This window comes from Notothenia coriiceps, unplaced genomic scaffold, assembly GCF_000735185.1.
Source record: "Notothenia coriiceps isolate Sejong01 unplaced genomic scaffold, NC01 NC01_scaffold00022840, whole genome shotgun sequence".
NCBI classification, from domain to species: Eukaryota; Metazoa; Chordata; class Actinopteri; order Perciformes; family Nototheniidae; genus Notothenia; species Notothenia coriiceps.
Genome location: NW_011355541.1, coordinates 154,355 through 167,474, shown reverse-complemented (window position 1 = coordinate 167,474; position 13,120 = coordinate 154,355). Strand labels below are relative to the sequence as shown.

The window sequence follows — 13,120 nt, the reverse complement described above, 5'->3', positions numbered from 1 at the left end:
GTTAAGAAAGTTTACTTAAATATCTGCCACAACATAAGTAACCGGATCAAAGTAACATTAAGTACAGTCCGCGGCATATCACATCATAATGTATCATATATTTCCTTATCTGAGTCAGCTGAGTCGTATCTGGCTGTGCAACACTCACAGTGTTACATACTGTATGCAGAAGTATTATTTTAAGCAAGACATTAAGTTGACGAAACACTCGAGACAAATGTAATTAAAGTCAGATCCACTCGTGTCTTAGACGGGGCAGTGATATCATAAACCTGTTAATGTACGCATTCAAACACTTTTTCTTTTACCAGCTGTATTCACCTTGCAGGTGCAACTATGTGGCTTTTATCCTGGTGTTTAAGTCATGGATGTTTAAAGTTTAACTTCTTCATATTTGTCTAATATTATAGTTGACTTTTCATTCAGGAAGTATGACGCTGTGCTGTCAGTGCGCTTCTCCATGTTTGTGATTGGTCGAATGCTCCAAATACCACCCCTTTCATGTGAACGCGCACCTAACTAGATAGGTCACGGCTGGCTTGAGCAATCCACTTGATAACCCACTTCGTAGTAGGCTACCGTTTAGCGAGAGCGCGTATGTTTTGGATTAGGCCAACCGGCTAACTCAAACATATCCAGGTTAGGTTGAACCAGAACCAGCTTCGTAGTACAGGCCTCTGGTCGAACATGATTGCTCACAACTCGGAAAACAAGCGTTGTCCTTTAACTTACAGATATCTTCATTCATATGCAGACACCTGTTGACAAAGAATAAACATAGATAAATGCAAATTTGTCCATGTATGTAGATACTTTTCAGCATTTCTTTGTTACATTTTCTGAATCCGAGTCTTGTGCGATGTGTACCTGGTGTGTTGTAGTGCTCTGGTAAACGTTATATGCAAGTCATCAACTCTTATCAATGAGTTTAACGTCTAATGAAGTGTTAGACATCTATTGATCAGGAAACCTCAAACGGGTCAATGCAAAAACCTTTTCCCATACCCTACATATATTTCTTTCATATGCAGACAACTGTTTACAGAGAAGAAATACATGTCAATACAGTACATGCCAATTTGTCCATGTTTGTAGGTAGGCTACTACTATTGAGTTTTAGCAAATATAATTTGTGTCTACCTGCTACTACTAGCTAAGCACACCTTGAATTCCAACTAAACTGTCAGCGGTTTTATTGCTTTTAGGGTTTTGTGATACCAGAATGAATGACTTGGAGAGAATGTGTGGAGAGAAGGATGATATCCCTTTTTAAATAAATGTTACACATTACAGCTAACTCTGTGCTTAACCATTTAAAGAATGTTTGCCATTATGTTTTTGTCAGTTAAAAGATAAAAACACCACCGTTTAAGTATATTTGTGTATCTTTTTAAGGTTGCAGCACATTAGGAATTTGCCTCTTGTTCTCTTTACTCTCGCCGTGTTCAGAGGTTAATGTCCAATTTAGCAGATAAAACAGCCTAGAAACCATCCTAACCCACTAAACAAATATCCTGCATTTCACATTAAGGATTCAGTACCTGTAGCTTTCTAATAAAAGACGCTTTTTGAGCCTAGACCCAAACAAACGTGGATCACGGCAATGCCATATAAATGGAATTTTATCAGGACCCAAATGTATAGGAGTCTCTTTATCGTTGTTTTGAATGCATTGGGATAAGAAGTGTTGATAAATCTGTTACTGTGCCTCAATCGGGATTAATCAGTCGATCCCCATTTATCTCCTTCTGTAGATCTAAAGGGCAACAACGCAGAATTTCTACAGCGTGCCTGTCAACGACATTTCTATTTCTCTCAGCTGATAAATCCGTGTGAGACAGCCTCTCTGTTCTTTGAGCTACGGCCTCATTTATTACAGCTTTAAACATTTTCTAGAGTGCTGCGCTGTCACTGTGTTTGTGTATGTCAGAGGAAGGAAGTGTCTAGAGACCATCTGTGTAACCATGGCGGAGCGTTCCACCTGTGCAGACCGCTTTGTTTTGCAGCTCTGCGAGTTTTTTGGTTTCAGATTTAATGACAGAAAATGTCCCGCAGCTTAACGAGGTTTTCTTTTTAGCTCTGATCTTGCTGCTTGCTGCGTTTTCCACACTTTCCCTGCTTGCTCTGTTCCCACAAAATATATTTTTTTATCGCTGTTTTTCCACTTTATTGCATTGCTATTTCACCAGGATAAACAAATTGTTATTGTCAGAGCCATAAAACCATAAACAAGATTTTTATTTTTCTGTAGCTTTCTTTATTTAGACAGTAGAAGTGTCTGGTTATTTATTCTTTAATTAGAGAAATGATTAATGCCATTACAGGGTATTCAAACCTTATCATCTCCATTCTTCTGAGTTAACAGGAGGCAGTCGATGGAGAGGGAGGAGATGCTGAGAATCTGCTCGTTATGTGCCAAACGGGGACGAGTCGTCGCTGCCTAGTCATGGCAACAGGCATCTTAATCTGTGCGATTGTGTTGCTCCATCCTCCTCTCCTGCTGTGTGCTGGGATGTCAAACAATAATTATAATGTTGTTATAAAGCTTTACCTTTTGCCTTCCTGGCTCAGTCTCGGCAAACACCTCAGGCCTGATTCAAATGTAATGTGTTCTGGGTGAACTCTCTGTTGTGCTGTTTTGCATAAAACCAAGAAGGGCAGGAAGACAGGGGAGTCTGGGCGCTCAGCAGACTCGCTTCAGATTGGGGACTTTGATTTTGTCGACAATCAGTGGATGCGGTGCTGTTTGCTGAATCATGGCAGTTTGTTGGAACAAGCCATGCAGTTGTTGACAGACTGCGTAATTGTTTTTCACCGCTTCAGACTTTGCCCCGGCCCTGAAATGAAAAGGCCCATAAAAGCCGTAGGGACTGTCGGATGAAGGTGTGTTGGCTGTTCCTATCCAGGAAGTGTACAGGTCACTGAGTCTGGCATCATTATTTGATCATACAAACCTATTAAAGTCACCCTTGTTGTTTATAATGGACCCTTATACAGGATAAAAGCTGTATAAGGGTTATAACACATAACCTTACAGACAGATGGATCAAGAGAAAAATATATGACCTTATACCAATTCAAGCAGTAGTCCTGCATGAATCCTATCGTATACAGAGCTGCAACTAAAAGAACACAACCCTATTGAGTCGTACTTGATGTTTGACGTCATTCCTGCCTTAACCAGTTAAACCACATGGCCCCGCGGGCGGGGGCAAAACGCAACATCTTGCAAGAAACACCGTCTGAGGGCTTCTTAACATTTAATAAACTTGTGTCATACTCACTTAACGGGAAGAAACTCAGCTTTCAGACAATATTAACCATGTTTAGCTAAACGAAACAAAAGGGTAATAACAAAGGCTCTGAATTAGCCCTGAGCGAAAAAATGCTATCGCAATTAGCACATAAATCAAGGTAAAATACCCTTGCTACTTATTTTTTTACAAAAAGTGATGCTCCTGCCAACAATCAGCTTCTTTTTTTCTGTTAGCAGTTTCCTACGTTCTGTTGTGCCTTGCATTGAGAAACTAAAGTGTCCCAACACCGCAATCAAGGGTTATACAATTTCTGCTTTAAAGTGGAGTTGCATTTAGCCAATTATGCTTTTAAGGGAAGCATATTTTCTCTATTTGTTTTTGACTTCTCACAGTGAATTTCCAAATGATAGTACGCAGAAGTTGTCTTTGGGAGGAAGTTGGGGTTGATTAATGTATCAAAAAGCACAGGACTTGTCATTCGTAGCTGCATTTTTATCAACTTTTATGTGGACCAAACACTCAAAATACATGTTCAGTTTTCTACGCATGTGGAACGGGGGGGGGCGGGCAATTTCTGCCTCTTATCTGGCACACTTCTTCATGTTTGCCTTTGGTAGTGTACACATGTTAACCTTTGCTCTTTACATGTGCACACTGTAATTACCTCAGCGTAATGAGATGAGATATGAGCTGAAGCTAGCAAGCTGAACTGGTGTGTGGCCTTAGGGCTGAAATGAGCGCTAATTTCTTGTCACATCTGACCTTATCCAGCAGCAATTGTTGCCCAATGTAAATGGCCTGCATGATATGACACCTATCATCAGCATGTGTGCCATTTACTCATTTGTTTCAAACAGCGGCTGTGTTTAGTGTGTGTATGTCTTGAATCTGACCTACAGTATCTTGTTGGTGTCCTGACTCGGGTTCACACAAATGATAAAATGGAAGCCAGGGTTGTTTTGACCGTAATAAATCGGCCGCAGCGTCTTGACATTAAGTTGAACTCTTTAATGCGTACGCTGCCTTCAGCTCAACTGATCCCCCTCATTGAGTGCTGAGTCTCCTGGCCGAATCAGCCAAATGTCTCCATTGATGTGGTCTAAATAAAACACTTAAATGTCGCTCTGCACGTGACTCTTGGGAGATTTACGTGGCATTTATGTCATTTACTTTCAGAAAAAGGATATAGGGCCCAGGAGTTCTCTGGCAGCACAGGCAGCTCTACCCATTTGTGTAATGATATGGGAAGAATTCCAGTTATTGGAAAGCTGTATTAAAATCTAAACGCTCTTCTCCTCCTGTCTGTTAAAATATGACAGAAGCGGCAGCTCTGCTTTTGCCTTCTTACTTAAGAAATCTGTCACAGACGGCTGTCATCTTGCATGCAGCCAAGAAAGTAATGTGATTGTGACAATTGTGTCTCTTTTGCCAACAGATTGAACATGCTGCAGGTTGCATGAGTGACAGATATGGGGTCAGCAAAATTATCTTTGCAGACTTTCACTGTGGTGTCACTTGTTTGCCTATTTCGTAAGTATCTCCATCGTTTGATCAACAATATCTTTAGCCTCCCACTGTCTTTTCAGATAAACTTTTCCATATAATGTACACACTGTTGTCCATGTCAATCAAGTAACGTGTCAATTTTGCTTCTTATAGACCGAACAGTGACCGCTGAAGGCGTCAATCCGGAGGTCCTTGGAAAGGTGGGAGGTGTGGTGGAGTTGGAGTGTAGTTTCACTCCATCAGGGCCGGATACTGTGCCATCAGCGTCCCTGCATGTGGTGGAGTGGGTCCGAAAAGGACTGGACATCCCCGTCCTGATCAAATTTGGATCTTACGCGCCTCGCCTACATCCACAATATGAAGGTAAGCACTATGGGAAGGATCACATGTAATCCAACAGAACATTGTAATGTTAAACTCATTACTTCTCTTCACTGTGCTACAGCAAATGTATCTGTTATTGTCCAAACAAGGACATAATTTGTCTCTCTCTATATATTCATGCCGGATCTACATGTACAAATGTCTCGTTATTTTTTACCTGGCTTTCATTATATGGCTTCATGTAATTTGATTATGATGCAAGTTATGTACTTTGATGCATAGCTCAAGCACAAACTGCTAGTGTTCATGACATTTGGGAATACAATTGTGATGTTACACTTTTTCCTTTTGGATTTCAAGTTATGTCAAAGTTATGTAAACAATGTTCTTTAACCTAAACAAGAATCTGTTCCTGAACCTAGAAAATAAGTGTCACCCTAAACTTAGTTTTAGACATTACACCAGCTTAAATGTTAACATCTTCATTGTTACTGTTATTAGCATTAAGCTAATCTGAATTGCTTATTTAGATGAGTACCGCCTCTTACAGCTAATAGAAAGCCTGTTGACTCTTAGTCTTGTTTACTGTTCACCTGCAACATGATGTTAAACCACCATATGCATATTTGAACAACAAAAAAAGTGCTAAGTTTCTCACAATGACTTAAGTAACAGACCTTTATGCCGCCATGTATGTGATTCGAGGCCAGAGAAGGTTGAAAATGAATAGAATGAGGATGGTTTCGACATGCTTCAGTTCACATTTGTTCTCGTGAAAGAATATAACTGGCTTTCAGAGGACATTCAGTATCACACCTTGATGGCCTTTCAAACCCGCCTCAGTGGGAACTACTTTTTAAAAGGAGTTAAGACTCTTGCATTGCATCATCATCTTTTGTTCACTTTCTGCCCACAGCTCCCAGAACAAAGACAGTCTGTGGGGAAAATGATTCTCAATGGACCAAGAATACCTTTGTGTAGCTCCTGTTATCCTTTAAAGTCACACACAATGGGACTAGTGTGGACAGAGGAGAGCATGTCTAGCTGGCTCGGATCTTCCTTTTTATCAGTCTTTTTTTATTTTCCATAGAGTTGCCTGAAGAGATATTCAACCTTTTGACTTTTCCAAAGGCTATTTGAATTTCTGCTGGAGCGCCATGTAGGGTTTTGACTAAAATGCACTTTTAGAAATAAACTTCCCCAGCAGGCATGATGATACCACTTCAAAGAGGGAAATAAATGCATTATTTTTAATATTCAGGTGGGAGCAGCTAACTATCACTTGCCATTGATTTTCAGCGAGTTGAACACAGTCATTAGGAGACTCCAACAATCACTGTTTCATATAACAATGAAACAATTAGAGATTTGACCTTATAAACCCTAATTACCAGCTGTTGCATCAGTCATTAAAAATTCATGCTGTGAAGCTACAGTAAACGTGGCTCAAATCAACATAGCTTGATTTAAAGTCTGTTTCCAACAATGTCAAATACATCAGGCTGAAGTTTAGGGAAATTTGTATAAACAGATAAAAAAGGGCATTTAGTATGCGCCCATTCGAGGAAGTTTTGAAATATTTTACTCACTTTCAACATTGTATGGCTTCAATGAAAAGCTGGCACTAGCTGATACAGAATGTGGTTCTCTCAGACCGTGTGGACTGAGAGGATATTCCTTTAAAACTTAAAAGCTCCATACAATAGGGGAAAATAAAAGTAGAAAAAGGCCCATATGTCAATCAGCAGGTGTTGCTGCAAATGCTGCATATTTCTATATTAAATCCTCTCCAATATACAGCCCTATTTAAAGGGGATCTGTTATGCTTTTTCTGGTTTGCCCTTATTTAATGAAAGGCCAGTGTTATTCTTTTATTTTCCGACTCATCAAATCAATCAATCAATCAATGCATTTGTCCATGTCACTGCACTTCCCTTTCCTTTATGAACACACGGCCTCAAGCCCCGAACAGAATTATTACCCATCTGGTTTGCCACCAAGTATTTACAGCACCAGGACGATTTAAGTGTAATTGAGTTGAAATAAAACAGAGGTGCATATGTCCATGGTAATGACAAGTGCACCAGCACCTGCTGTAGGTTCACATGCAAAACGTATTCCTCTTAAATTCTTATTTACATTTGCATTCTCCCGTTCAAAACAATAGAGCTCTTGAGCACAAGGGAATCAAATATGGGAGGCTTTGGTTGGATAGAAATATACTATACGTTGGATAAATTATTTGTTTTGTTTAGGGATTTGTTGACAATAAAAGTATTGAATGTCGCCAGCCTAAAGCTCTATGATGTCACAGATCCATTGGTTGCAGTGCCACACAGTCAACAACAGTAATCACTACAATGAAGTATATGTTTGTCAAAGGATCCGAACCTGCTTTCGGCTGAAACAAGAGCATTCCTCATTTGAGTCGAATGCCACTCCTTCGCCCAACCCCAGCAGGAAATAAGATACAGACATTTACATAGCAATAAAGTCAGGGTGAACCTTGGCTGATGAATTATCGTGAGTGGGAGCGGGGCAGGCTTTAATTCTAGCCCGGGCTTTTAAGAGACAGTAGCCTTTTTGTCATTAACTGTGGAGACAATCCTTCAACGTGCTCTGATGTCATACTTCATTACTTTGGCTCTTTGTTACAGAACATGCAAGGCAATATACTGGTGGTAAAAAAAACTAAATATTTGCCTAGCCTTTGGCCCATGAATAAAATTCTCGTAAGCTTCGCTAGACCATAAAGCACAATAAAGGGCCTTGTTGTAAAAAGGACAGGTTTACTAATCACATGCCTCTCAGGTGACTAACAGGAAGCTGCTAATACAAAAAGGTTTGAAAAAAGATGCTTTGTCCATTCTGATGCTGAGCTCGGGGATTTCTCACAGGTACTGGCTGGTGTGGGGAGTAACAGGTGCCGCATGGGAAACTAACGCTTTAGAGGGGGATCAAGTAGTGTGGATTTCACCCCCCCTCAGGCCATGACTGTTCTCGGGTGTCTCAACGGTTCTGGACCCAGAGTCCCACTGTTGTTTAGTAGGTGCGATTCTTATGGTTACCTGAGATATCCAAGAGATTCAGCCGGCTAGGGTTCATATGGCACCCACCTTTTTTTAGCCGTTTGTCACCTTAAAACAGAAATTCATTGTTTTGCAAGGCCCAAATAGGTCTTTCCTCGCAAGTCCCAAGTCATAATGTGCATTTTTCAATTTAATACCAATGTCTACTCAAAGTCTTCAAAATGTTTTTGGCTGACAACTGTTTGTTTTAGGTAAGCACTTTTACCAGGCTGTGAGCATCTGTGGCTCTGGTGGATCCTCAATCCTTGCAGGCAACATATCGATATCGAAGTGTTCCTGCAGTTTTTGTCAGTTGCTTTAGACAAAAGCGTTGCTTAATGATATGTAATGTAGTGTAATCCTTGGTATCAATTTTTCCAACTGGTGCTCAGTAATGCAACGTTACTTTTTCATGGTTTTCAACTGCAACATGATTGGATGGTGTTTGGTTTTGCTCTAACAAATTGGATCTGGTTAGTTCAGTCTCAAGTAAAATATAAGTCTATTTAATGATTTGAGGCACGCTAATTAAATAATTGGCTTTTCGTTTTTTTCGGCTCGGGCAAAGTTATCTAATATTTTCAAGTAAAAAAACTCTAACTAAGTCGAATGTCATTGGTGTTAAAATCCAAGTTTAGTTGCGAATCGCTTTACTCCCACCATTGCTCCTTATTCATCACCTTAAGATAGGGTCAATTATTTCCATACCCATAATGAGTCTTAAGTCCTTGCACTTAATTCCAAAGTCGAGACTAACAAGTTTCAAGTCCCAAACCTTGAGTTTCAAAATTGCGCTATTAATCAAATTTAACAGCATTCTCGAAGTGGTGCTTAGTAACCCAACATTAGGTCTTCATAATTTTCCTCCAACCTGATTGGATGCTGTTGGATTGGCCTATAAAACTGGATTTGGAAAATGGGGGGGTGCAGTGATTTTTGTGCGTCGACCCGTTAGTTATTATCTCACAGTCTCCCTCGACAAAAAGCAATGGCATTTCCTGATTGGATTTGAGTAAATTGCAGAAAATAAGCATTATTTTTGGCTAACACACAATTATGATATCTAATGGTTTTTTTCAACAGGATAATCTCCACACATTAACATCACTGCCATTTTCGAAGCGTAAATGCAATGGCACGAAAGTAAAGGGTTAATGTAAGGCTATAAACAAACTACATTGCATCACCATCGCTAAGCTAAAGGCGGCTAATGTTTGGTGTGATGAGGTTAAGTCTTTTCATTTAGTCACTATTTAGCAAAGCCTGATTAGCTTCATCATTTGCAGCGCTTTAACAAAACAAAACAGACATAAAAGAAGCAAGGACAGGAATTAACACAACTTTGGTAACGGTGCAAAACAAACAAATAAAAGCTCGTTAAAGTTGAATCCAAGAGTCAGCATCAGAAATCCTTTATTCGTATGGTATTAAAGGAGCAAAGGAAAAAATGCATTGAAAAGGAAAAATAATAGACTGACCAATCGATTTAAAGAGGCTCAATATGCTTTGTGGGGTTTTCCCTTTCCTGTAGTTTGTTATATAGGTTTTTGTGGATGTCAATGGTCTGCAAAGGCTCAAATCCCAAAGTTCAGTCCCAGTAGAGTCACAAATATGAACCTCAAACTGAGCATAGTCCTGTTTTAAACTTTACACGAGTGTTTAAATTCACTATCGATGAACTTGGATTAAATTCCTCCCCTTGCTTTAAGCAACATAGCTGCCGCATTTAATAATCTCCTCTAAGGCCAGTAGAGTCTGTTAACCTTTCAAATCAGACTGATGCTATTCCTTTGTAATAGTCACTATTTAGCAACCCCCATTAGTATGACACATGGAAGCTTTGGACATTCACCAGTGGGATGTTTACTGATGTATTTTATACCGTGGAACATTACGTGAAAATCTCTTAAGCTTGTGTTAACCACAGGCCTTATTTTAGGCTTCTAACCACAAACATGTTCAAAAAACCATTGACTTTCAGACGAGGGAACTGGAAGTGATAAAATGACAAGTCATCTCCAGGTTTTAGGACTCATTCCTGCACCAGTCTATTAACTTTGGACTAGAATAAATGAATATCTTCTAATGGTAGTTGATCAGTAAATAAAGTGTAATTTATGGCACACCATAACATACTTAGTCATATTTGGGATACAGTTAAGACATTAAGTATTAAGTCAAAAGTCCAAGTCAGGAGTCATTGGTGTTAAAGTCAGAGTGGAATTCTTTTCTGACTTTTTTGAGTCTAGAGTAATCAATTCTGTGAATCCACACCGCTGCCTTAAGAGGATATAAATCAAACTTCCTACAGTCCACCTCATCCATCAATATGCTGTGTGTTTCACCGTGTGTGCAGCTACTAAAGTGTGAGATACATCAGATAGCTGCTCCCCCAAGGGTGTTAAGAGCTAAAAGGGTTTAAATGTATTTGTTGTAATAGAGCAGTAAAGATCAAAGGATTATTCTGTGCTCTGTGAACAGGACAGAAAGTCCCTCAGCTCCCATACAGCTGCTGACTCCATAAAAAGTAAATACAGCTGTCTAAATGCACTGCTCTACCGTGCGCATCCCATCACAATCAGCAGGAGTGTGTGTGATCTGAACACATTACACACAGTTAACAATGCTAATGAGCTTCCTTTCCCACATAGACAAACATGAGGGTTTACCCGGGGATTACTCATATTTGTTAGAGCAGCAAGGAGGCAGCTCAATCGCACACAGCGGGGTTTAATAGAGCAACAAGCAGCGAGGAGTGAAACTTAATCTGCTTCTTTCTTTCTTTTTTCAACCGCTACCTGAATGCCTCCGCTTGCCAAGAGCTGACGACATCCCTCAGAGACGACGTTGGCTCCCCGCCCGTGAATATCACATTCTCAGGGCCATAAACGTCTGTCACACAATGCAGTATTGAATTTAAATTATTTTTCATAAAGAGGCGCTGTCCAAAACGAATGCTTTCCACATTGATTCCCCAAAAGACTCTTTTGTCATTTGTAAACTTTGTCTCCAAAATGTTACACATTAATTTTGGGAGAAGCAAAATCAATACCTCTGGTGCAGCAACCTTCCCTCTGAAAACTGAGTCAACAAAACGTGCTGCTTTTGTGGTTTTAAGGGCCTGCTTCTTTACGTTACATTTAGCTGATGCTTTTATCCAAAGCGACTTACAATAAGTGTATTCGACCAAGAAGATACAAACGTGAAGAAAACAGAATTATATAAGTACATCAGGTTTCATAGAGCCAACACATTTCAAGTGCTACTCAACTGGTTTTAGATAAGCCAGTTCTTTATTAGTATATAAGTGCTTTGTTAATAATTCTATCGCTCGAAGTGGAGTCCAAAGAGATGAGTTTTCAGTCTGCGCCCGAAGATGTGTAAGCTTTCTGCTGTCCTTTCAATGGGGAGCTCATTCCACCATTTCTATGGTAGCTTTATAAAAACCCACTAACTTGTTGTATGCACAGGAATGGTTGCTTTTGTTTCACTTTGAAGGTTATTTTGTAGTTCAAAGCCTGATTAGCTTCATCATTTGCAGCGCTTTAAAAAAACAAAACAGACATAAAAGAAGCAAGGACAGGAATTAACACGTCTTTGGTAACGGTGCAAAACAAATAAATAAGTCAGTCAGCATTAGAAATCCTTTATTCGTATGGCATTAAAGGAGCAAAGGAAAAAATGCATTGAAAAGGAAAAATAATAGACTGACCAATCGATTTAAAGAGGCCCAATATGCTTTGTGGGGTTTTCCCTTTCCTGTAGTTTGTTATATAGGTTTTTGTGGATCTGCAAAGGCTTAAATCCCAAAGTTCAGTCCCAGTAGAGTCACAAATATGAACCTCAAACTGAGCATAGTCCTGTTTTAAACTTTACACGGGTGTTTAAATTCACTATCGATAAACTTGGATTAAATTCCTCCCCTTCATAGCCTTCATGTTCACCTTCATGTTCCTCCCCAACATAGCTGCCACATTTAATAATCTCCTCTAAGGCCAGTAGAGTCTGTTAACCTTTCAAATCAGACTGACGCTATTCCTTTGTAAAGAGTTGTATTTCCTCACAGCGCTGAATGGTTTCGTGTTTCCCCGTCACCTGAGACCATATTGAGGGAACACGCCTTCCGGGGTTGATCGTTGTGCGTCTACAGTTAGAAACAATTCTGCAATTAATGAATTGTGTGTGTGTGTGTGTGTGTGTGTGTGTGTGTGTGTGTGTGTGTGTGTGTGTGTGTGTGTGTGTGTGTGTGTGTGTCGTATGGGTGTGTCAGTGTGTTTGTTCATGAATTTAATTGATAAAGAGTATTGTTTAGTAACAAAGCAGTGAGAGGGGGGGTGGTGCAGGGGAGGGAATATGAGATGTTGGTATAGGGGAGGGGCTTTTACCTGTTGTAGGTATCATTTTCACTCTTATTTGGTTTCACGTGTCATGATCTAAAGAATGGTTTTAGCCTTTTACCACCAAGGGTTTAAGATATTTTTACTCCTTTAGAACATTTTGAAGCTATTTTAAAGTTGACAAGCAAAGGTGTTCAAATATCACTCGTCACCGGCTAGAGCTTCAATATCAGGATCCATGTATTTATTATCCTTGCAAGAATGGAGTCATCCCATACAGAGCATTTGGTTCAACTAGTTCCAGAACAGTGTCCTTCACATGCTTGTATACAAGAGAGGGCATTACACAGTCACAAGATGGAGGAATAGAAAGCAGTATTCAATGTTTACTTCAGATTAGCTCCACGTCAGAAATGATCATGGTTGTCATATGTCTCTCTCCATAGAGGCTGAATCATCGTGTTAATCACATAGCTATCATATGCCTCAAACAGTCCTGATGCTCTTCTAGGTAATCACCATGGGCGGCGCCAGGATTTTTTTGCTGCAGTAGCTTAGCAGTTGCTATATGACAGCACGGCGTTGCTAGTTTTTTAATTTATAATTTTCAAAATAAATAAACAAACAA

At 39.8% G+C, this 13,120-nt stretch overlaps 1 protein-coding gene across 1 annotated transcript in view; it reads left to right on the top strand.

Annotated features, from left to right (window-relative positions):
* The first annotated feature begins 4,694 nt into the window (after positions 1–4,694).
* Positions 4,695–13,120, top strand: part of igsf9a (immunoglobulin superfamily, member 9a) — a 52,568-nt gene continuing 44,142 nt past the window's right edge. Inside the window, 2 exon segments of the mRNA XM_010781159.1 lie at positions 4,695–4,787; positions 4,917–5,126. Coding sequence (XP_010779461.1) covers positions 4,727–4,787; positions 4,917–5,126 — 271 coding nt within the window. The 5' untranslated portion in view covers positions 4,695–4,726.